The sequence below is a fragment of the Pararge aegeria genome, chromosome 13, assembly GCF_905163445.1.
Source record: "Pararge aegeria chromosome 13, ilParAegt1.1, whole genome shotgun sequence".
Lineage (NCBI taxonomy): Eukaryota > Metazoa > Arthropoda > Insecta > Lepidoptera > Nymphalidae > Pararge > Pararge aegeria.
In genome coordinates this window covers 2,522,778-2,543,385 of record NC_053192.1, presented here as the reverse complement: position 1 = coordinate 2,543,385, position 20,608 = coordinate 2,522,778, and the positions used below count along the sequence as shown (strand labels likewise).

The 20,608-nt window shown below is 37.8% G+C and overlaps 2 protein-coding genes across 6 annotated transcripts in view; one reads left to right on the top strand and one right to left on the bottom strand.

The window, feature by feature from the left end:
• Nucleotides 1–2,677: 2,677 nt before the first annotated feature.
• LOC120628745 (CCR4-NOT transcription complex subunit 3) overlaps nucleotides 2,678–20,608 on the bottom strand; it is a 55,694-nt gene continuing 37,763 nt past the window's right edge. Inside the window, exons 10-16 of one of the 3 annotated variants that reach the window (XM_039897345.1) lie at nucleotides 15,830–16,077; nucleotides 14,512–14,780; nucleotides 11,315–11,546; nucleotides 9,477–9,635; nucleotides 8,435–8,560; nucleotides 7,939–8,148; nucleotides 2,678–7,286 (exon numbers count right to left, since the gene is read on the bottom strand). In XM_039897345.1, coding sequence (XP_039753279.1) covers nucleotides 7,188–7,286; nucleotides 7,939–8,148; nucleotides 8,435–8,560; nucleotides 9,477–9,635; nucleotides 11,315–11,546; nucleotides 14,512–14,780; nucleotides 15,830–16,077 — 1,343 coding nt within the window. In that variant the 3' untranslated portion in view covers nucleotides 2,678–7,187. The remainder of the gene's footprint in view (nucleotides 7,287–7,938; nucleotides 8,149–8,434; nucleotides 8,561–9,476; nucleotides 9,636–11,314; nucleotides 11,547–14,511; nucleotides 14,781–15,829; nucleotides 16,078–20,608) is intronic. The other 2 variants (XM_039897347.1, XM_039897346.1) reach the window with 2 other exon arrangements.
• LOC120628747 (lutropin-choriogonadotropic hormone receptor-like) overlaps nucleotides 16,625–20,608 on the top strand; it is a 109,588-nt gene continuing 105,604 nt past the window's right edge. The window contains exons 1-2 of one of the 3 annotated variants that reach the window (XM_039897350.1): nucleotides 16,625–16,745; nucleotides 20,039–20,215. The gene's annotated coding sequence lies outside the window, so the exon portion shown is untranslated. Of the gene's footprint in view, nucleotides 16,746–17,131; nucleotides 17,252–19,971; nucleotides 20,216–20,608 lie in introns of those variants that run through there. The other 2 variants (XM_039897352.1, XM_039897349.1) reach the window with 2 other exon arrangements.

Below are 20,608 nucleotides of genomic sequence, written 5' to 3'. Positions count from 1 at the left end.
TTAAAAGAGCACCATGCGGGCAGATATGACAACTTTTTATTGCAGACTTTTTTTTATTCCACTCCAAGTTCGCCCTTAATTGCAATCTCACCTGGTAGCAAGTGATTATGCAGTCTAATATGGTAGCGGGCTAATCTGTTAGGGAGTATAGAAATTCCCCCAGTTTCCACGCGACATCGCACTTGAACACTAAATCGCTTTGCGGCACGTCGTCTTTATCGGTAGGGTGGTAACTAGCCACGGCCAAAGACAAGCCAAAACCAGATAAAACACCAGACTTCACTTGAATTGGCTTCAATTGTACTCATTATTTATATCCCTTACCAGTTTTTACATTTATATTTGGTTCATATAGCCATTCGAAAAAGGTAATGTAATATTGTTAGTTCTTACGCGGTCCGTGTTAGTTTATGAGTATTCTAAAAGATGGCGCTAATTTATGAATTGGTTATTGGTCTATCGGTCTAGTCTTAGGATCGGAACCGACTCTGAACATGATCAACTAAAGTCCTGGGTTTATCCCTGGGTCGGCCGATGTTGAGTTGAATAGTATTGGGTTTTCTAGCAAGAAATTCTCAGTAGATACCAGATAGATGTTTAGAAATCGGTGGTGATTCACACTCATGCCTCGGAGAGCACGTTAAGCTTTCAGTCACGCTGGACCTCTTTCCAGCACGGCTAACATGACCAGGAGACAATAACCTCCCCAGGGAAACGATAAAATCATCTTCTCCCACAGCTTTATCAACTCTCAGAGCACTGGTACGCAAGTGGAAATAATATCCAAATAATAAACAGGGTTAATCTTCTATTCCATGTTACCGTGCTGAAGCAGGTGGACACGTTAATTATATCCCGTGTCAACGGATATAATTTTTGTCTCCTGCTAGGCCTGCAGTCGTGTCGGGGCTTCCGAACCCGGGTATGAGAGTAAGGGAATTGTGAGTGCACTTGTGCAGTATTGCTCCCGCGTAGTCGAATATGTCTCTCTAGAGATAGTCCACCGTGGTCGAAATCGGTTAGGGAAACAGTTTTTGTATTGTGCTTAAGATTGGAATGTTATACTTGGGTCTCAATATCCCGAGCAACATTTAAAATTTGGAGATTAACAATTGTATTCACAAACATACCAAAGATATCACACAGTGCATGCGAAAATACATTAGGTACCGACTATCTCTTAGACACGTCTTCAAAAAAGATATGCCTCTGACGTAATTCTTACGAAACTTTCATTAATCAATTTTCTGATTTGTGAAACCTACACTGTGCGCCCGTATGCACTATAAGATTACACAGTGATGCTTGTAAATACAGGTGTCAAGTGTTTTCGCAAGCAAACAAAATATCTCAATGATTTCTTAGAGTTTATTCTACAAAGTAAACAGTCGTCTCTTTTCAAATAAAAAAAATAAATAAGAAAAAGAAATGCGATAAACGCGCCCACCCCAATACAGGGTGGCGCACCCAACCGGCGCACTTACAACTAAGCGTTAGCGCCGCCAACAGACGAACCAACTTAGTTGGAGACAACCATCTACCCAACATGATTTCTACTGAAATGTAAACGTGTACGAGTAGATTATTGAGTATTTAGTTTAGTTTTATTACAACTTTGTACTAGATATCGTCTGTCCTTAACTTTTATCATCTTGCGTCGAGATACCAAACTTTACGTTCAAGTATTCGTTTTCATGTCAACTATGGGGCTAGGTTTTTGAACATCCTTCTGAAAATATATTTCTTGATTTGCTAACTACCTTTAAAACTAGACTGAATAGTCGTATTGTATGCAAGCGCGTCCCATCTTAGGCCATCTTCACTTTTCATCATATGAGACAAATAAAACCTATTCTAAACCTATCCTACTTCGGATTCAGCACGAGTTAACAAACTACATCAAAAATATACAAATGTAGACCTAACTTTTTATACCTTTTGTCAGACAATATGGTAACACACTATCATCAAGTAACTTTACGATACTAGTGATAATTCAGTTGTACACAATCCAATGAATAAGCCAATTTGGCAGGTCCAAAAGTAGTGTTATTCTTTGCACAATTACTTAAAAGTATTGCACTATGATTAAACTTGTCATATTAGAAACTAAAAATTTAGTACACGCGCTTATTTCGTTGTTCGGATTGTTGGCACCAATCAAGTCGGTTCGTCTCTTAGCGGCACAAGAAGAAATCACAACATGTTTTAAAATTTTTTTAATCGTTATTTATTATTTCTATACAAATAGAACTGTACAGATAATTTTTTAAATTATTTACCACATCTCATCTCTCACGATAGACTTTTTACAAAAATGAAAACTATCAACACCACGCACGGAATTAACGAGATCGCCCGCCCCGCCTCGCACCCTCTGCCCTCCAGACGCGTATGGCAACGCCGCGCGCGCAAAACCACGCGCGCGACGCGTAAAGTGACAAGCCCACCCAACTTACTACACCACACTACGGTCTCACTTACGGTGAATCCTGACTCTACTCCGTACAAATTTACGCAACGGGCACGAATGCATCACGCTTTACCACCCCACACGACTCCATGTGTGTTGAGTCCAATCTAATTTTAGTATTTTGTATGCTCGGAAACACATTGTTGCTAATTTGGTTGTATATAAATGTTTGACAGTTCTAAAAATAGTTCTATCTGTCTAATTAAAGATTTGTGTACAACCGAATTACCTACATGTTAGGTCAGGTATTGTGTATAGGCATAAAAAATACTATGATTTGTTAAGACTCACCATAAGCTGTGTCGCGCGGAGTGATACGTATGTGCACCCGGCTTAAAAATCAAATGCTGAATCTCTTGCACACTATCATCCATTTTCTATAGTCTATCTTTCTGTAATCTATAGGTTAATTACTTAGCAACATTATTATTATGATTTTTTTAAGAAATAACAATTTTGCTAAGAACTTATCAACAGATTACAATGAGATATAATGAATGAAATAATATAGAAAATGGACATAAACAAAACCGTCACCTGATTAAACAAAAAATGGCACCTGAGCGCACAATTTTTGGAAGTTTGCATCAATCGGAATATTCAAAGATGGTGTATGTATGACCGTGATCCTAACATACTAATAATCAGTTTGTTTCATTACTTGGATGTGTTGAGAAATGTTAATGAAACAGGTTTTAGTTTTGTGTCCAAACAAATCAGCATCAATATGAAAAATATATGCTTATATTTGACAAAAAAGAAATATGTAGCATTGTGAGTATGAAGTTTGAATTTCAGGTAACAAAGCAATCGAATGTTTAAATAATTTGTGGAACAGATGGACGTAGACCCCCCCATTTTAATAAATAATTATAAAGATTGGAAGATGTAGAGCCTGCTTAAGTAATAACAATTGCCCAAGAACCTGTGAGCCAAAACTAAAGAACCAGCGATACAAGTCGTGTCACCAATACCACATCCAATCACACTGAAAGCTTCCCAACACAACGTCGCATTGGGTGGTCTAGGTCACAATACTATAAATCAAATAAAAATGTATCGCTTGACTTTCCTAATGCTGATATGGTGCCCGTTATTATCACTAACCTCTGTATACACTATAAATGATCTTACCTAGTGCAATAATATTATTAAATGTTGCATATAAATAAGCCTATAGTTAAATAATAAGCAGACTTCTTAACAACCCGTTTGCAATACACTACCACACTTCCACCATGTACTGCTATGGAGCTATGTATCGCCACAAATTAATTAAGTTTGATGGTAATGTTAAATTCTTCATACTCAATGGAACACAAAATTGCTAAACATGAGCATGTATTTTTTTAAATTATTTTATTGTATAATTTAAAATTTGTACAAAGTATCTATAATGCAATTTTACATACATATTGGCGGTGAATCTGGCAGTACTATTCCATTCCACAAGATTACCGAACAAAATATAATTATACTTTTTCACCTCATCTATACAATATATAGCCAGAGATCTGGTGGGATACTTTGAGGTGGTATTTGACAAAAGCTGAATGTTTGTACCATAGTACCCTATTATAATTGACAACCTAGACTTGACAGTTGATTTGCGGTTGATTCAAAATTTACGATTCAGGATTTCACGTAGACATGTCATGTATTCCAGATTGTTTTTCCGTTGTAATATAACTTAATATTATGTTAAGAGCATGCTTTATATTTACCAAGTACAGTTTACATACACGAATGAGAACATGATTTGCATGCCCCCCACAGTGAGTCCTGCAAGTCTAGGATTGCCATACTAGAAGGTAAAGGAGTCCTATACTACACTTATCACTTTGCAATTATCAAAAGTACTTCTCTACTCAAAATTTCACACTAGCTCCATGACCACAATATCACAAAAATAAATAAGTACCTTTCCCAAGCAGTCCTATTTTACTTTTCCAATACACAATATAAATAAACACATTTGGCAGTGATTATATACACGCTCGAATAACTTTTTTTTACTAATCCGATATCAAATTTTGTTCAATTTAAATGCACTAGATGTAAAGTTGATATACAATTTTTATATGTACTAATAAATATAATATATCGGAGGTGAAAAAGTAAATTAAAACACATCCTTGGAGATCCCTAGCTACGGTTAGCTCTGACCAACAAGTACCACGAACACACTACATAACTTAAACGCAAAACTGACAAATATCTAATCTAAGGCCTGGATTCTACATCAAAAACAAATCTATTAAGTAGTTGACAATTCTAATTTTGTTAGCAGACATTGCAATGATCTAACTGTGCAATTACATTGATGCAATATGTTGAAACCAGGCATTTATTGGTTAGGAATCAATATTTTTAGGAAGTCTTTGGTGAGTCTTAATTTAACATACCCAATATTCTTTAAACTTATATTATTGTCAAAACTTTGAGAGTCCAGCTATTTGAAGGTATCCTCTGAGATATGCCCTTTATATCCCTTCTCACCAAATCACATTAATTAAAGAGTAATCAAACATACATTCAAATGATTCTATGTTAAATTTACTTTTAAGTCATTTTCATTCTTTATATTACAAGTTTTTCATTGTAAAAAAACATAGAACATTTGTTTTAATATTCCACACAATAAAATGCCAATAGTATTTTCGTGGTACGCATCAAATCAGTACTTAAAGTAATTCCAAACTAATCCAGTCGCTATAATCAAGATTATAAAACAATTCGCCCAAAGCACTCTCGGATTATTAAAACATAAGTGACCAAATGGTGAATAGTCAAGCAATATATCAAAAATGTATGTACTGTTTGTGTACCCGATAATAAATCTACCTCATAGCAATACTATGACAAGTATAAAATTTATTGGACTTTTTTAGAGTTTTATAATATAAATTACTAACAATTCCTGCTTTTAGCACACTGAACAAAGATCATTATTTTTTTATGGCAAAGTTGAAGTGAACACGCATTGCAAGTGAAAAAGTAGTCACTTTCCTATTCAATAGGCCATCTTTTGTACATCAGGGTCCGCATATAAGCAGCATCATCAACTCAGCAATAGTACGACTTTGCAATTAATTAATTAAGTATGGTCTAAAATTTGATTAGCACCAGTTTAACTAGCTTAGCAAAAGTGTTGTTTCACCAATTTTGGCATTTATCTTACACAAGAATGTTGTATCTTAATTATAAATAACTAGATATTGCTTAGCAGAGCTTTTGGTGTTCAATTGAATACCTAATTTATTATAAATATCATTTGTTGATTGTAATTATTTTGTAATTCTAGTTCAATATACGAGGTAGATGTGTCTAACCAAGTATAAGACTCAAACAAACCCCCAATGGAAGGGGGTTGATTCACATAGCATAATGTTACACGGATTATGAAGAATAGAAAAAGATAAACTTTTAAATAGCGTAGGTGGAAATATGTTGCACCTTAAAGGGCAAATATAATTAAATAATATTATTGAAATAATCCTTCAGTGTTTTGGTAGTAAGGTTTTTTCAAAAGCTGCCAAAAGGGAAGGGAAGGACTGCTAAATATCCTGCTACAAGAAGTTATATTTTAATGATTCTTTTCACTTTATTATATATCTCAGTCTAAATTCTAGTGACATTAATTGCAACAAAGTTATTACCAATTGGTAACTATGGTCTCATTGCAACTAAGTTAGTAGGATTTAGAGGCCAACCTGTTATGAAAGATTGAGATCTGGACACATTCGGCAAGCAGTCGGGTTCAATGACATGTCAGTCTATGTTTGATTCAATATTTGTTTATTTTTTTATAAAAATGAGATTCCACACTTTAAGGCATGATATATGTTAACTAGGGACTAAGCTTTCTTATTTACTTTTGTTAAATGTGTAACAGGAATATGAAAAGTCCAATAAATTGTTTTAGGGTTTACCACAAAAGTTGAAATTGATTTAGTATGTGCAAAGCGGAACACAGTAAAACTTTGCACACTCAACAGACCTCTGATCATAAATTAAAATTATTTATAAAGTTTCAGCTTTTGTGGCCCCTATGATTAATCCAGACGCAACATACGCTGCTCACCACACATTCTAATGAGCTTTATGACCTTTATACTTCTTTATTGTTGACTGTCATGCCTTGCTTGTGCAAGAAATAAGGTATAATAAACGGTCACAATGAGTCATCCGAGTGCGCTCCGGGTTCCTATAACGATATCACAATGGTTCGACGGTCACGGCCGCACTATACTTATTGCATCACATGATATCTTTCGCATCATCGTTCGTTTTACAAATTCGTTACTTACGTTTACAACAATAAAAACAAACTGCCAGAAGAGTGAAACTATCATACAAAAGATCCGGTGGCTCCGGTCGGCTGCCGCGCACTGAGTCTTCCACACCGACGGGTGGAAACCGTTGAGCACTTGTAAGTTTTTTCATTTTTGGTTTTCACTTTCACTTTTTTTCACTTTCACTTTTGTCACTCGCGATTGTGGCGTCGGTTCATCAATCATCACAGAGATCGGACGAACCGGTCGCGAATATTATTCTTAATACTCGGTAACGGAATGACGGAGAAATTTTACAATTTCGTGGCGCCTTCGCAGGTCCTTTGGTCCTCGGTCCGCGGGAGCTAACGGGCGGGCCCCCCGACCTGGTGTCAGCTGGGGGGTGCGGGGCGGGCTGGGGGGCGGCGGTCGCTGCGCACTCAGTTCAAGTCGCGGTCCTCTAAGTACTTGTACTCGAACGTGAAGCCCTCCTTTTTCCTCTGGCCCCACTTCTCATAATCAAAGTATATGTACGTGCCCTGAAATTACATAACGCTTAGTATTATTACACGAAAAGGTATAAGAGTAATTAAATTGTTTCTCAACTCTATGCTGGAGTATAATAATTATATATGTGATTGCAAGACTTTCAATTTAAAACTGGTCACATGGTGAAAATATTTAGCATCACAATCACCAAGGAAAAGAAGATCTAGCCAGTAATAGGGCATCTATGCTGCTAATATTATATGGACAATAGCCCAACCAGAATTAAATTCAAAATTCATTTATTTCAAGAAGGCCTAATACAAGCACTTTTGAAACGTCAAGTCTGTCTGTTTGTAGTGACTCTACCACCGGTTCGGAAGGCAGATTCTACCGAGAAGAAGCCGGCAAGAAACACAGCAGTTGTTCTTTTCCAACATCAAAAATTTACATTTTGCATTTTAACATTCATTTTTCTATCTTATGAGAGATGAAAGCGGAGCCGGATGCTTCCAAGCAACCTTGTCATTAAGAAACTCATCAATTGTATAATAACCTCGCTGTAATAAATGTGTTTTAACACATTCTTTAAACTTATGCATTGGTAGGTCCAAAATTACCTTAATTAAAGCAAAGACCTTGAAATCCATAATCAATCCTAACTCGTTACTTGAATATAGTAAGAGTATATAAAACTGATTATACCTGCTCATACTCCTCATTGATAACCTTAGGCTCCTCGTGCCTCTGGAACCACATCATGTACTTGGTATGGAACCGCCAACTTTGTTTTTTAAGTGCTTTGGCAGCAAGGTACTGAGCTTTAGTTCCCTCCATGTAGTAGAACACGAAGAATAGCGTTTCCGTCGACAGCCGCTGGAAGAACTCCACAGAGTCTGAGTGGGGTAACAGCACCTGGAACGGAGATATGATGATATACAGTACAGTTCATTTATTGGTGACCTGATGTACTTCAGGCAGACTACGAGTACGTACCTACCTAGTAATTCGAAATTATTACATTAACAAAGGTTATAATACTAGAGATTTAAAAAAAAAAAAAAAACGAAATTGTAGTAAAAGTTATGTTGATAAATTACTGATGCTGCTTGCACCATTTATTGATTGGAAATACCTTAAAGAAAGCTCAATCAAATTGAAGAGGCAGATATCCCATACAGTGATATCCATCCGCACTAACCTGATTATAGTAGACGGGCGTTTGGCAAATATTTCTCGGTAGATATACCCTCGTGCGCTCTGAGTCGGACGGGTGCGGCATGTGGTAAAACGCCGCCTCCATCATCTGGAATTGCACTTGGTGGTCCTATGGCAAAATTGACACATTTTAATATATTATCTATTTTAAAACCTGTTGTAGTTCAAGTAGAATATGGAAAAAATGGCAACACTGTGGCAATTTTCAGTGCTGCATAACCTACAGCAATATTGACCAACAAAGCGGGCCTCATCTCTGGGAATGGGAATGGTTTAAGCCGTAATTCACTACGATGGCTAAGTGTGGATTGGTAGACTTCACAAACTTTTGAGATACATCTTTTACGCATGCAGGTTTCCTAACGACGGTTTCTTGTGCCGATAAAGATCGAACGTGGGGAAGAATTGCATTCGCGCATGGCTTGCCCGCTTAACGTATCTTGGTAAATTTTTGTCGGGTTCCTTCTTAAATAGTTTAAAATGACAATGTGAGATGGTGATAACAAAAGGAACACCTGGCTAAGATTGTTGTGGGCTTCTTCTTAGGTCAGAAGGCCTCGTTGCTTTATTTCTAAGTTTACAAATGTAGTTATCATCAGCCCACTTCTATGTTAATTTGTTTTAATATGTAATGTACGCATTCCTTATTAAATAGTTTTAAATAGCAATGTGAGATGGTGATAACAAAAGGAACACCTGGCTAAGTTTGTTGTGGACTTCTTCTTAGGCCAGAAGGCCTCGTTGCTTTATTTTACATGTGTAAGCATTATTATCATCTCACTTATATGTTAATTTTTTTTAAATATGTAATGTACGCATTCAAAGTGCCTTCTATGTGCCTATTTGAATAGAGAAATTTTTTACTTTGACTTTGACTTTGAATAGAAAACTACTGAACTATTACTTCACATGCTTTAGAGCTACATTATTTACTGTCTCTGAGACTTATCCCTGAAACCGAAACGCTAATAGTTTTCGAAAAGGGTGTATGAAGTGTCGGGAAATGGTTAGTATACAATACTCACGTTGTTCAGAGGGAGGGGTCCTAATGGCGCGACTCCTAATAACGGAGGTATGTGTGCTTGGGACAGCGCCGCCCCGCGCCGCGCGTTACTTCCTATAGCGCCGCCGACCGTGAGCCCGGCTTGTAGTCGCATCACGGCGTCGTTCTTTTCCTCATCGTCCTGCAACATCAATTTCTCTGTCTGTCACTTTCTCATCTCTCACACACATTTTACGGAGCCGGACGGCCAGAACTTGCTTCGATCATGCACCGACGGCAAACTCCAGGTCCCATTCAGTCGCACGAAATACCTCTTAACTAACTCTTTTAAGGTTAATTGTACTTAAGTTTGTAACTTAAGTAACTCTTTTAAGGTTAATTGTACCAGACTCTGGAATTCCCTGCCTGCTGAAATACGTCAGGCTCAAACCCTAAATTTATTAAAGAAGCGTTTGGAAAACCATTTCTATATATACTTATATATATTATGTATAATATGTGTGTAGTATTAGAATTTATGAGTAAAGAGTTTATTATAATTATTTTGTATATATATTAATATATATTTTTAAACTGAGATTGCTGCACCAACCCGTTCCTTCGTTGTTTCAAAGGTTCTCTGGAAGAGATCGCTTTAGTGACAAGACTGCCTTTGCACGCTCTATTTTATTTTCTAAGTTTCTTCTGTATTTGTGCTTAATTTGTATAAAATGTGTGTGTGCACTTAAGACTTCAAACAAACAAACAAACACATTGTCAACAGTGCTGCACTAAAGGTAATCTCTCAAGGGGAGGGTTCGCACACAGTTACTACGCTGGGCAGACAGGTTCGTGATCGCAATAGATGGTAGAAGTAGCACAAGAGACTACTAGTTAGGTGAAAACAGTATTAGGAGAGTAGCATAGGCGACCTGTGGTCCCAGGAAAACTAATGGGTTTTACGAGATTAGAAAAAAAAAAAACCTAAAAAACGCGGACGAACAATGCGGGCAACAGCTAATCGATTTATAAAAGGCGGTCGATGGCATTCTGTCTCTTTCGCACAATGTACGGATATGCGACATTGGCCATCTTTTATAAATCTATTCTTTAATGGCGCGAGTTATACGTGTTGCACATATTCCACCGAGATCAAATTTAAATTACTGGGCTTCATAAGGCTCCTTGGGGCATTCCTTGGGTCAGTACAGGCCGCTTAAAACTTTAGGGCGTCACGGGAGTTGGCTTCGAGAATAGCTCCGCGTAGAAATGTTCCGCTGATACGCTTTTTTTTAATAATAATAATACGGACCAAGCTGATGGCGCACGTGATGGTAAGTGGAAAACCACCATCTTCATACAGAGCAACACTTCGTAGGACATGCTAGGAACACGTTCTGCAACGCGTCGCCACTGTGCCCATCAACTCGAGGCGTAGGTGTTAAGCCTCATCTGCCCCTAATAACACCGGCACCCACTTGCAACAATGCTGCTTAGCGGCAACAGTAAAATCAAGTGACTCCTGTCACTTAGTTTGGTACGTTTCGCGTAGCGTAGGTACTATGCGCGTGTCGGTCTTTTTTCTTAAATAGGGTTGTCATAAATCAACATTACAACAATAAATATGCTTCTTTTGATTTAATATTTTTACAGGGTGATTCCTTATGAAATATACTTATGCACCCTTTAACAGAATTTGGGAATTCCTTTACACGTTGTAAATATATATATATATATTAATAAATAAACGGAAAAAAAATGGATGAATTATACTCATCGAAACGCACGAAGTTCGAAGTCATAAAGTTTGAATCGGACTGGAGCTTGGAGCGTTGCACCAAACGCACAGACTGTAGACGCAAGCGGCGTGCGGGTACATACCTGCGTGTGATGGTGGTCGAGCCCCGCTCGCTGCACGGCTTCCTGCGCCATGCTCTTGAGCGAGGCCGTGACGCCGCTCGCCACGTTTGCGGCGCTCACGCTCGTCACGCTCGCGCTCGTGTTCATCGCGTTGTGGGTGTTGAGCGTGTTCAACGTGTTCAGCGTGTTCAATGTGTTCAGTGCGTTCAGGGTGTTGAGGGACGGCGTGCTCGGCGTCTCGCTCACTCTACCACTGCGGGACAGAGAAAGAATATCTTAATAAACAATATAACAGAAATAAACACAGGACAGCGATTTAGCGATGAGGTCTCTTTATGTGTATTTTTTTTTAGTGTACATTAAAAGCGTATTCATTTATTCTTTCAATAGCGAAACGCCGTGATCGATAGCAACCTTATGCGGTTGATATGCATTAAACACGCACTAAACCGTTTTTTATTCCCATTTCCGATAATCTATTCCGAGCGTTCCACATTCTATGTTTTTGTAATTTGCCATAACCCATAGATTAGCCCACTACCATTAGACACTGCATCATTTGATTACTGATACACTAGTTTTCAGTGAGTGGGCTACGACTGAATTGCATAAAAGTAGACAAAGGTTATATGATCTGTACGCGATACGAGAATATAACACCAGTGATGAGTTCAAAAAAAATTTGCAATTGTTTTCCAAACAATTTAAACGTGAATGCATTTTGGCTAAATCTATATTCATACAGAATAAAATAAAAAATAGCAGTAATGTTATAAAAACAACTTGGAATATAATTAATCAGGAGACAGGAAGAGTAACACCTCGAACTAATGACATCAAACTTGATGTAGATAACAAGTCAATAACGTCAGCTTTCGAGGTTGCAACTGCTTTTGAAACGTTCTTCACCAACATTCCTGTCTCCACAACAAAATCATTGAAATCATCACCGGACACCGCTCTCTCTTTGTTGAAGTTTAATGTGCCTGAATGTAACGATACTTTTAAGTTCAGACACGTTAGCAGCTCAGACGTTATTAAGGCATTTAAATTATTAAATAATAAGAAAACAAATGACTTGTGGGGCATTTCCGTTAACGTTGTAAAGTCTTTGATTGATATAATTGCACCTGACCTATCATTCATATTTAATAATTGTATAGACTGTGGTGTGTTTCTTGATTTAATGAAACATAGCAAACTAGTTCCGTTGTTCAAATCGGGTAGTACTACCGACCCCTCTAACTTTAGACCAATATCTGTACTACCTACTCTCAGTAAAATCTTTGAAAAACTTATATTAAATCAATTACTTCACTTTTTTAATAAGAACGATTTATTGCACGGGCAGCAATTTGGTTTTACACGGGGTCGCTCAACAACCGATGCTGGTGTTGAGTTAGTAAAAAATATATTTGAAGCCTGGGAGAAGTCAGCGCGGGACGCACTTGGCGTCTTCTGTGACTGGTCCAAGGCTTTCGATTGTGTACAACATGAAACATTAATCAGGAAACTACACCACTATGGAATTCGGGGCATAGCTCTAGATTTAATGATTTCCTATCTTAATGATAGAATTCAAAAAGTTGACGTGAACGGAAAGCGGTCTAACGGGTCATTTGTGCAAATTGGTGTCCCCCAGGGATCTATATTAGGACCCTTCCTATTCCTCATTTACATGAATGACCTTCCTTACCTAGCTGAGGACAATCACGGGATAGTATTGCTTGCTGATGATACATCATTGATGTTTAAAATTAAACGTCGTGAAAAAAATCTTGACGATGTAAACATATGTCTCGCTAAAGTAGTACAATGGTTTGAGGCTAATAACTTAGCTCTTAACCGAAAAAAAATGAAGAGTATTAAATTCACACTACCGAATGTTAAACAAGTAAAAACCATTGTACAACTTAATAATGAGGAGTTGGATTTGGTGGATACGACAATCTTTTTAGGAATAACTTTAGATGCTAAGCTTCAATGGGGCCCACATATAAATAATTTAGCGAACAGACTTAGTTCTGCAGCATACGCGGTAAAAAAGATTCGTCATATGACAAACATAGAAACTGCTAGGCTTGTTTATTTTAGTTATTTTCACAGCATTATGTCCTATGGCATTTTATTATGGGGTAATGCTGCTTCTTTATTTTCTATTTTCGTCCTGCAGAAAAGGGCTGTTCGTGCGATATATAAAATGGGCCCAAGAGAGTCATTAAGGGATAAATTTAAAGAAGTTAAAATAATGACGGTGCATAGTCAGTACATATATGAAAATTTAATTTATGTCCATAAAAATATATCAAAATTTAAAAAGAAAATGCACTGTAACAATATAAATATTAGAAGCAAAAATAAATCGCTGTGCAGTTTACTAGGCTACACAAAATTGCAAATTCATAAAAGGGCAATTGTATATTATTTTATAACAAATTACCAAATGAAATCTTTGAGTTGTCTCTCAATAAGTTCAAAGTTTATATAAAACGTAAGCTTACAGAAAAATCCTATTATAACATTAAGGATTATTTAGACGATAAAAAAGCTTGGGTGTGAATTGCTCTAGCTTCATAGCTTAATTTAAATTTACTGGAAGATGGTGATAACAAAAAAATAAATTTACCCGGCTAAGTTTGTTGTGGGCTCTTCTTAGACCAGGGCGCGTTTGGAACCCTCGTAGCTTTAGATTTAAGTTGGCGAACGAAGTTATCACCATCCCGTTACAATTATGTAAACAATTATGTATGAACGCTTCATAATTGCCTGTGATAGGCCTACATGAATAAAGAAATTTTAAATTTGAATTTTGAATTTGAATTTCATTTATCGCCAGATAAGGATCCAGTATAGAAGTGTAATAAAAAAAAAACCAATGTCGTAGTCAATTATTATTGTCAAAATGGCCCTGCCCTAAACTTCTTCAGGCCACATACCCTAAACTTCTTCAGAAATGCGTTCGTCCTTGAGAAAAGTTTTGAATTTGGATTTCGTGTTTTTGATTCGGCCTTGTAATTTTAGTGAGCCCCTATCCCGAAAAGTCCCCTTATTATCGCTGGGTTCTCTTTAAAGAGTTCTGTCGTTTGTAGAACACTATTTAATAGTGCATTTTCAATGTATGTTGATAAGATATCCCGTCGTTCGACATACTAAAAGGTTAATGGTGTTCTAAAGCGATACTCAATTACAATACCGCTGCTGAACTGGAGTACACTTACTTGTTGACGATGTGTTGCGGCGTGTGGGGCGTGTGCGGCGTGTGGGGCGTGTGCGGCGTGTGTGGCGCGTGCGCGGCATGCGTCGCGTGCGGCGTGTGCGGCGTGTGCGGCGCGTGCGTGGGCCCGTTCACGGTGAGCGGCGACGACGCGTTCGACATGGAGGACGTTATGCTGGCGATACTGGCTATGGTCGCGCTGACCACACTCGCGACCGACGTCGTGTTTGCGACGCTTGGCGCGATTGTCGTCGACGAAGCACTTTTTGACGTCTGATACACAATAAATCAAGTTTAGTTTACAACAAACAGACAGTTGGCATCGGCGTGTATTTGCAACGTAATACAAAAATTCGTTTTTAAATGTCTAGCGATATATATCTATACTATAGCCAAACAAGCTGAGGAATATATGTAAACAAACCAAAAATTACGATATCACACTTTTCATATTAAAAAATTGTTGTATTGTTTCACCCTTTCCAAGTTTAACATTATAATATTAGCTAAACAACTTTATTTGAATGCGTAAGAAGCTTCTTACAAAAATTTATAAATTTTTAATTACTACTACATGTATAACCCTATATTATAGTACCTACTCATCATAGAATTTCGCGAATTAGTAACATTTGGTATTTTTTTGATCAATCGTCAAATTTCCTACAAAAGTTATGAAATAATGTTTTTTTTTTCGATTAACGAACTTTTTTACGATGAGTTATCCTGTTTTACCCAACTTGAGCGTAGTAAAATTTTTCTGGCAAAGGGGAAATCTGCCATTACTTCGATTTAAAACTGTTTAAATTAACATAACAAAGCTGAAATTTTAAAAATATAGATAATATTATAAGTATTAAAAATATAAATATTTCTTACATTCTGATTTATTTATTTCAAGTATTCTTAAAAATATAATGTCAAAATTTTACAACAGATTCATTATCACCCGCGTCTCCAACCAATGTTGCTAAGCAACGTTTTGTTGGGAAACATTCCATATCGAAATTGGCTTATGTTATAGTAAAGGGTTATAAGAAGAGTCTACATTTTAATGTGAGCTGGCAACTTCGTCATCTTCATTTGCGGCAGTCGGTCAGCATCGGACTTAAGATATTATCAGTCGCACGGTGTCTTAGAATATGCCTGTACGAACTCTTACTCTTTTCTGGAAAAACCAGTCGGTGAGGTGACATAGTTCTTGGTCGGTGTACTCACGTGACGTGGGTGTACAGCGTGTCAAAAGTTGCACACAACTCCAGGCATGATTCTTAAAGATTACCGACTACTTGTGTGGGGACAGAGGCACGTGGACTACTCACGGGGGCTGGCTGCAGCGCGTGAGCGGAGAGCAAGGAGAGCGCGGGCTGTGGCAGGTGTGGCGCCAGCGCCGCGCTCGAGACTGGACCATTCTCCAGTAGTTGTGTGCCGACCGTGGCACGCGGAGTACTCACGGGGGCTGGCTGCAGTACGTGAGCGGAGAGCAAGGAGAGCGCGGGCTGTGGCAGGTGTGGCGCCAGCGGGTGCGCGCCCAGCGCCGCGCTCGAGACTGGACCATTCTCCACTACTTCTGTATCGACAACGAGACATCATATTTACTATGTGTTTAACAAGATGGGCGGTATCCTAACAAAAATCGATCACAGGATCTCGTTAGAACCTGCAATCAAAAAACTTTTATCACTTGGTTTACGGACACCCAAACGATACCAGTTTCTGATTGCGGGTAACACGATATCGTCTCCTTCTAAATATAGTCTTGTTTTTTTAGTATAACATAAATGCGACACATCTTTCTTTTTAATTCCTTTCACGAAAGGCATATATTTTTACCGCCAATTTCGAATGTATATAAAAGGTCAGGGTAGTCTGCGATATTCCTCGGCAATTCGTTCAACGGTCTCTACGTGCATTTGGCATTGACCTTCAAAGTCGGGCACTTATTAATTAGCGAGAATTTTCTATTATACGCATACGCGGAAACATATGACAAGGGCTAATATCTATTTAAATATATTTATACATCCGCTTGCAGTGTGTATTCTTAGCAACAACGCGATTGCAAATACGCGAAACGACACAAGCAGGGCGCGCGTGACATTGGCATTGAACTGACGCAGTTTATTGGCGGCTATCACGGACGCGAAGACATTCGGTCGGTTTGCTTTTAAAACTTAAAAAAAATGCAAGATGAGCAGTGTTGTGAGACTGTTTGCGAGACTATGCTGTTTATAAAAGGTACTTCTTGCTGACAGGTTTGTCATACAAATATCGCATAGGTTCCGACTTCCGATACGCCCCAATGAATTACTTAATTTAAATAAATTTAGAGGTTTAAAATTTTGTTAAAATTATTATAACTCCCTTATTCATTGATAAGGTTTGTCCTTTTACAATTATTTATGTTCATTTATCCACGTGCACTGTATATTCTTAGCAACAACGCGAATGCGAATACGCGAAACAACGCAAGCTTGGCGCTTTGACATTGACATCGAAATGACGCAGTTTTTTGGCAGTCATCACGGATTTCGATTGGTCTGCTTTCTTCTCCTTCTTATTTTGCTTTTTAGGCTTTTAGATGTGACAAATCAGCTCATCCTAATTCGCCTATATCACGTGAATTGAAAGATGCACAAAAGGGATTGTTAATAATAAAAATAAAGAGAGATGATAGACTGAGTGTTGTGAGACTAGATGCGTTACCATGCTGTTTACCATGCACTGTGTTAGATCGTTAACAGGTGAGTTGTCGAAATAATAAACAAGTTCCACTTTGTCCCTCGTCAATTCGTTTATAGTAAATTCACGTGTTCATTCATAGTTAATAAATTCTATTATCCCCTAATATATTACTTTACTTACTACAATTCAAATATATTCATATAAACACGTGTAGAATTTATTGTGGCATTGACATTGAACTGACGCAATTTATTGGCGGCGATCAGGGACACGAGTGATTCGATCTTTTATAATAATTCAAATATTGCGAGATGGGAAATTGATAGTCTTGCGATACTATTTGCGTTTCCACCATGTTTATGATGAACTGTTCAATGACCGGTTTTAAATAGCTCTGTGTAATTGGCCAATAGGGTAGTAGATACCATGCCTTTTTTGGACCAACAATACCAGCCCCGATACCTTACTTAAATGGCAGTAGGTTTCTAGCTGTTGTTCTACTGAGTTATATTTGAATACGTTGCGCTAAGATGGCTGTCTGGAGAACTGTAGCTTAAAAACCGAGCCTATATTTCCATTTTAACCCTTATGTTTCGATACGCATATAGGTTGTTTCGATGTGGTTATAAAATAATTTCGAACACTCAATAAAAAAGAAAATGACTATCAAATTTCGTCAAGTACCTACCAAGAAAAATGACTTCATATATTATGGTAATGTCTAATAACAGTAAAACGCAAATCCCACAAGTCTAAATATAGCATTAGGATGACTAATTTTGAGTACTAGTATAGACTTCAGATAGGTCAATGACATCGAGCAGGCAACAGATGGTTTTCCTACTACTTATTACGCCTACACGATGGAGGTCGCATTGAAAACACGCGTACTCTATAACGATGAGAATTCCTTGTTTACTTTTCCCTTTATATTGATAACTTAACAGGCTCAGAACTGGGTAAGGGAGGGCTGGCTGACATTCTCAGAGCTAGATATTTCGTAACCTGCTACTCTGAAAACACTAATATTGATATTAAACACTGATATTCCTCGAAGTGGATACTTCCGCGTAATTGATGCTCTGGAAATTTGGAACTCTGTTTTTCCAGAATACCAATCTGGGGACTGGATACCCCAGGAACAAGATACTCATGGAACTGTGAACTCTTGGAGCTGGATGTTGACAAAACAATATTGCGGACAATATATAGATTAAGAAAATAAAAAACGAATTCTGAGAAAACTCTACGAACTGAAAATTCCTAAAACAATATTCCGGAAGATGGATACACTAAAAAAAGGATACTCCAGATACTAAGAGAACTGAATATTCAATAGCCTGTATAGGTACATATATTGAGAACTCGATATTCCTAGAAGTGGGTATTTCGCTAAATGTATAAGTACAGGAATTGACAATCAAGAAATTGCTTCCTCCGAGAACTAGGTATTACCCAAAGTGGTACATTGCGAAGTGGATACCCTAGATTTTTGATATTCTTGGAAGAAGATATTCCAGAAAAAGGATACTCAGAAACCCGGATATTTCGAGAAGACGTTCTGCGATCAAGACACTATGTGACGGGAACGAGATATTCTGTTAACTAGGTGCTCGGGGAACTGCAAAATGCGAGAAATTGATATTTAGGAATTGCACGTTCACGTAAATTAAACAAATGAACGATAGACTTTCTGCTAAACAACGAAACCGGGTTTTTTTTTTAATTTCTGTCGATGATACTTTAGTGTGTGACTACAGACACAACCACAGTGGTTGCTAAGTCTATAAAACCTTCTACGAGAAAAGACCTTAGCCAGTTTTTCAAAAATAAGTCTCCGAATGACCCAATCCCGTTATTGCGGGTCAAGCTCCCAATGGAAGGGGCGCAGCGCATCCCTCGCGCTGCAATCGATGGATAGGTAGCGGTAAAATCAATAACATCACGAGTGATATGAGTTTTAATTTCGAAACATGTATTTTGTAAATTAATTGCCAATCCGTATTGGAGTAGAGTGGGCCTACCCTTTTATGAAAGAGACGACGTTTGCCCAGCAGTGGGACATTAAGATCTAAGGGGTCGGTCGCGGCTAACCATCCTTAAGAATTAGTAAAACCAAGCTACTAAGCAATTAAATCGTCGAAACTGTTTATGGGTTTGATAACTTCCTTTACAGCGAGCATCCATCTTAAAATAACAACAAGTGAAATCGCAAGCTAATTTTGATTGTGATTTGGCAGCAAAATGCAGCATCGTAATAGTTTAGGAGTATGGATCTAATAACTTCCATACCCCTTTTCCTCAATAGCGCGCATCCATCTTAAATTGCATCGTAACATAACAACAGGTGGAATCGCAGTTTATATTTTGATTACTTATAAACGTCAAACCACCTGTTACGGGTTCATTAAACAAATAAGCGGAGCAAAGGAAGTAGTGGTAACTGTATATATATAAACAGCTACGGCAAATGTTAAATAAATAAGCTGAAAACTGAATCAAAGTGTATGACGTATCGATTTTGCTATATTTATAACGTGCCAGCAACCTTCGCCAACTCTAGCCCTTATTATACCAACCGTCATCAAAATATTGCGCTCCCATACACATTTTTGCACAAATCTATCCATAACACACACACAAACACACAAATAAAGCAACAAATTACATAACCGTCATTGAACTTCACAAAGAAACTACGCAGTGCCAGCACACGGCACCACCGCGCCGAAACAAAAACAAAACTCCATGCACATCGAAATATCGATTTTACCATCGTCCATATTTATCCGACATTTGCGCGGGAAAGCATTCTATTGTTATGTTTTTTTTTTAATTTATTCCAGGCACAGATTCAGTTTGACTCAGATACGGTTTGACGACTGAACGAAGTGGCTGTGTCATCGCGTTGGGTTAACGCCAATTCATTATATGCAACGTGAACGTTTAACTAGTCTATTGCAAAGGAGAGTAATTTCTGTGCCGCTATGTACAAGGTCGTTTTTCGTTTGACGGGAATTAAGGTATGTTTGTATGAAAATTGGCAGTCTGCCATTGCAAGATGATCGTAAGGCGGGAATATTGCTCCATTCATTGTGTGATAAGAGCAGTTGTTTTGTAAACAGAACGCCTTACAATACTGAGTGATAACAGACATAATATGATTGTAATGTAACCAGCCGTATCAATTTGCTTCTAATTTTTGTATTGTGGTAATGTGACAACGCGACTAATCAACCATAGTAAGACGGATTTTTATTCAAGTGAATCAGATATTTTCCTTGCCGATTTTCAGCGAATAAACGTAACGGTAATGTGTTTAACAGCCTATATTATACTGTTTCTGTTAATGGAGGTGACGTGGCATATATGTATCAGAAAAATGGCGTCTTTTATAGGCATGTTGAGACTAACAT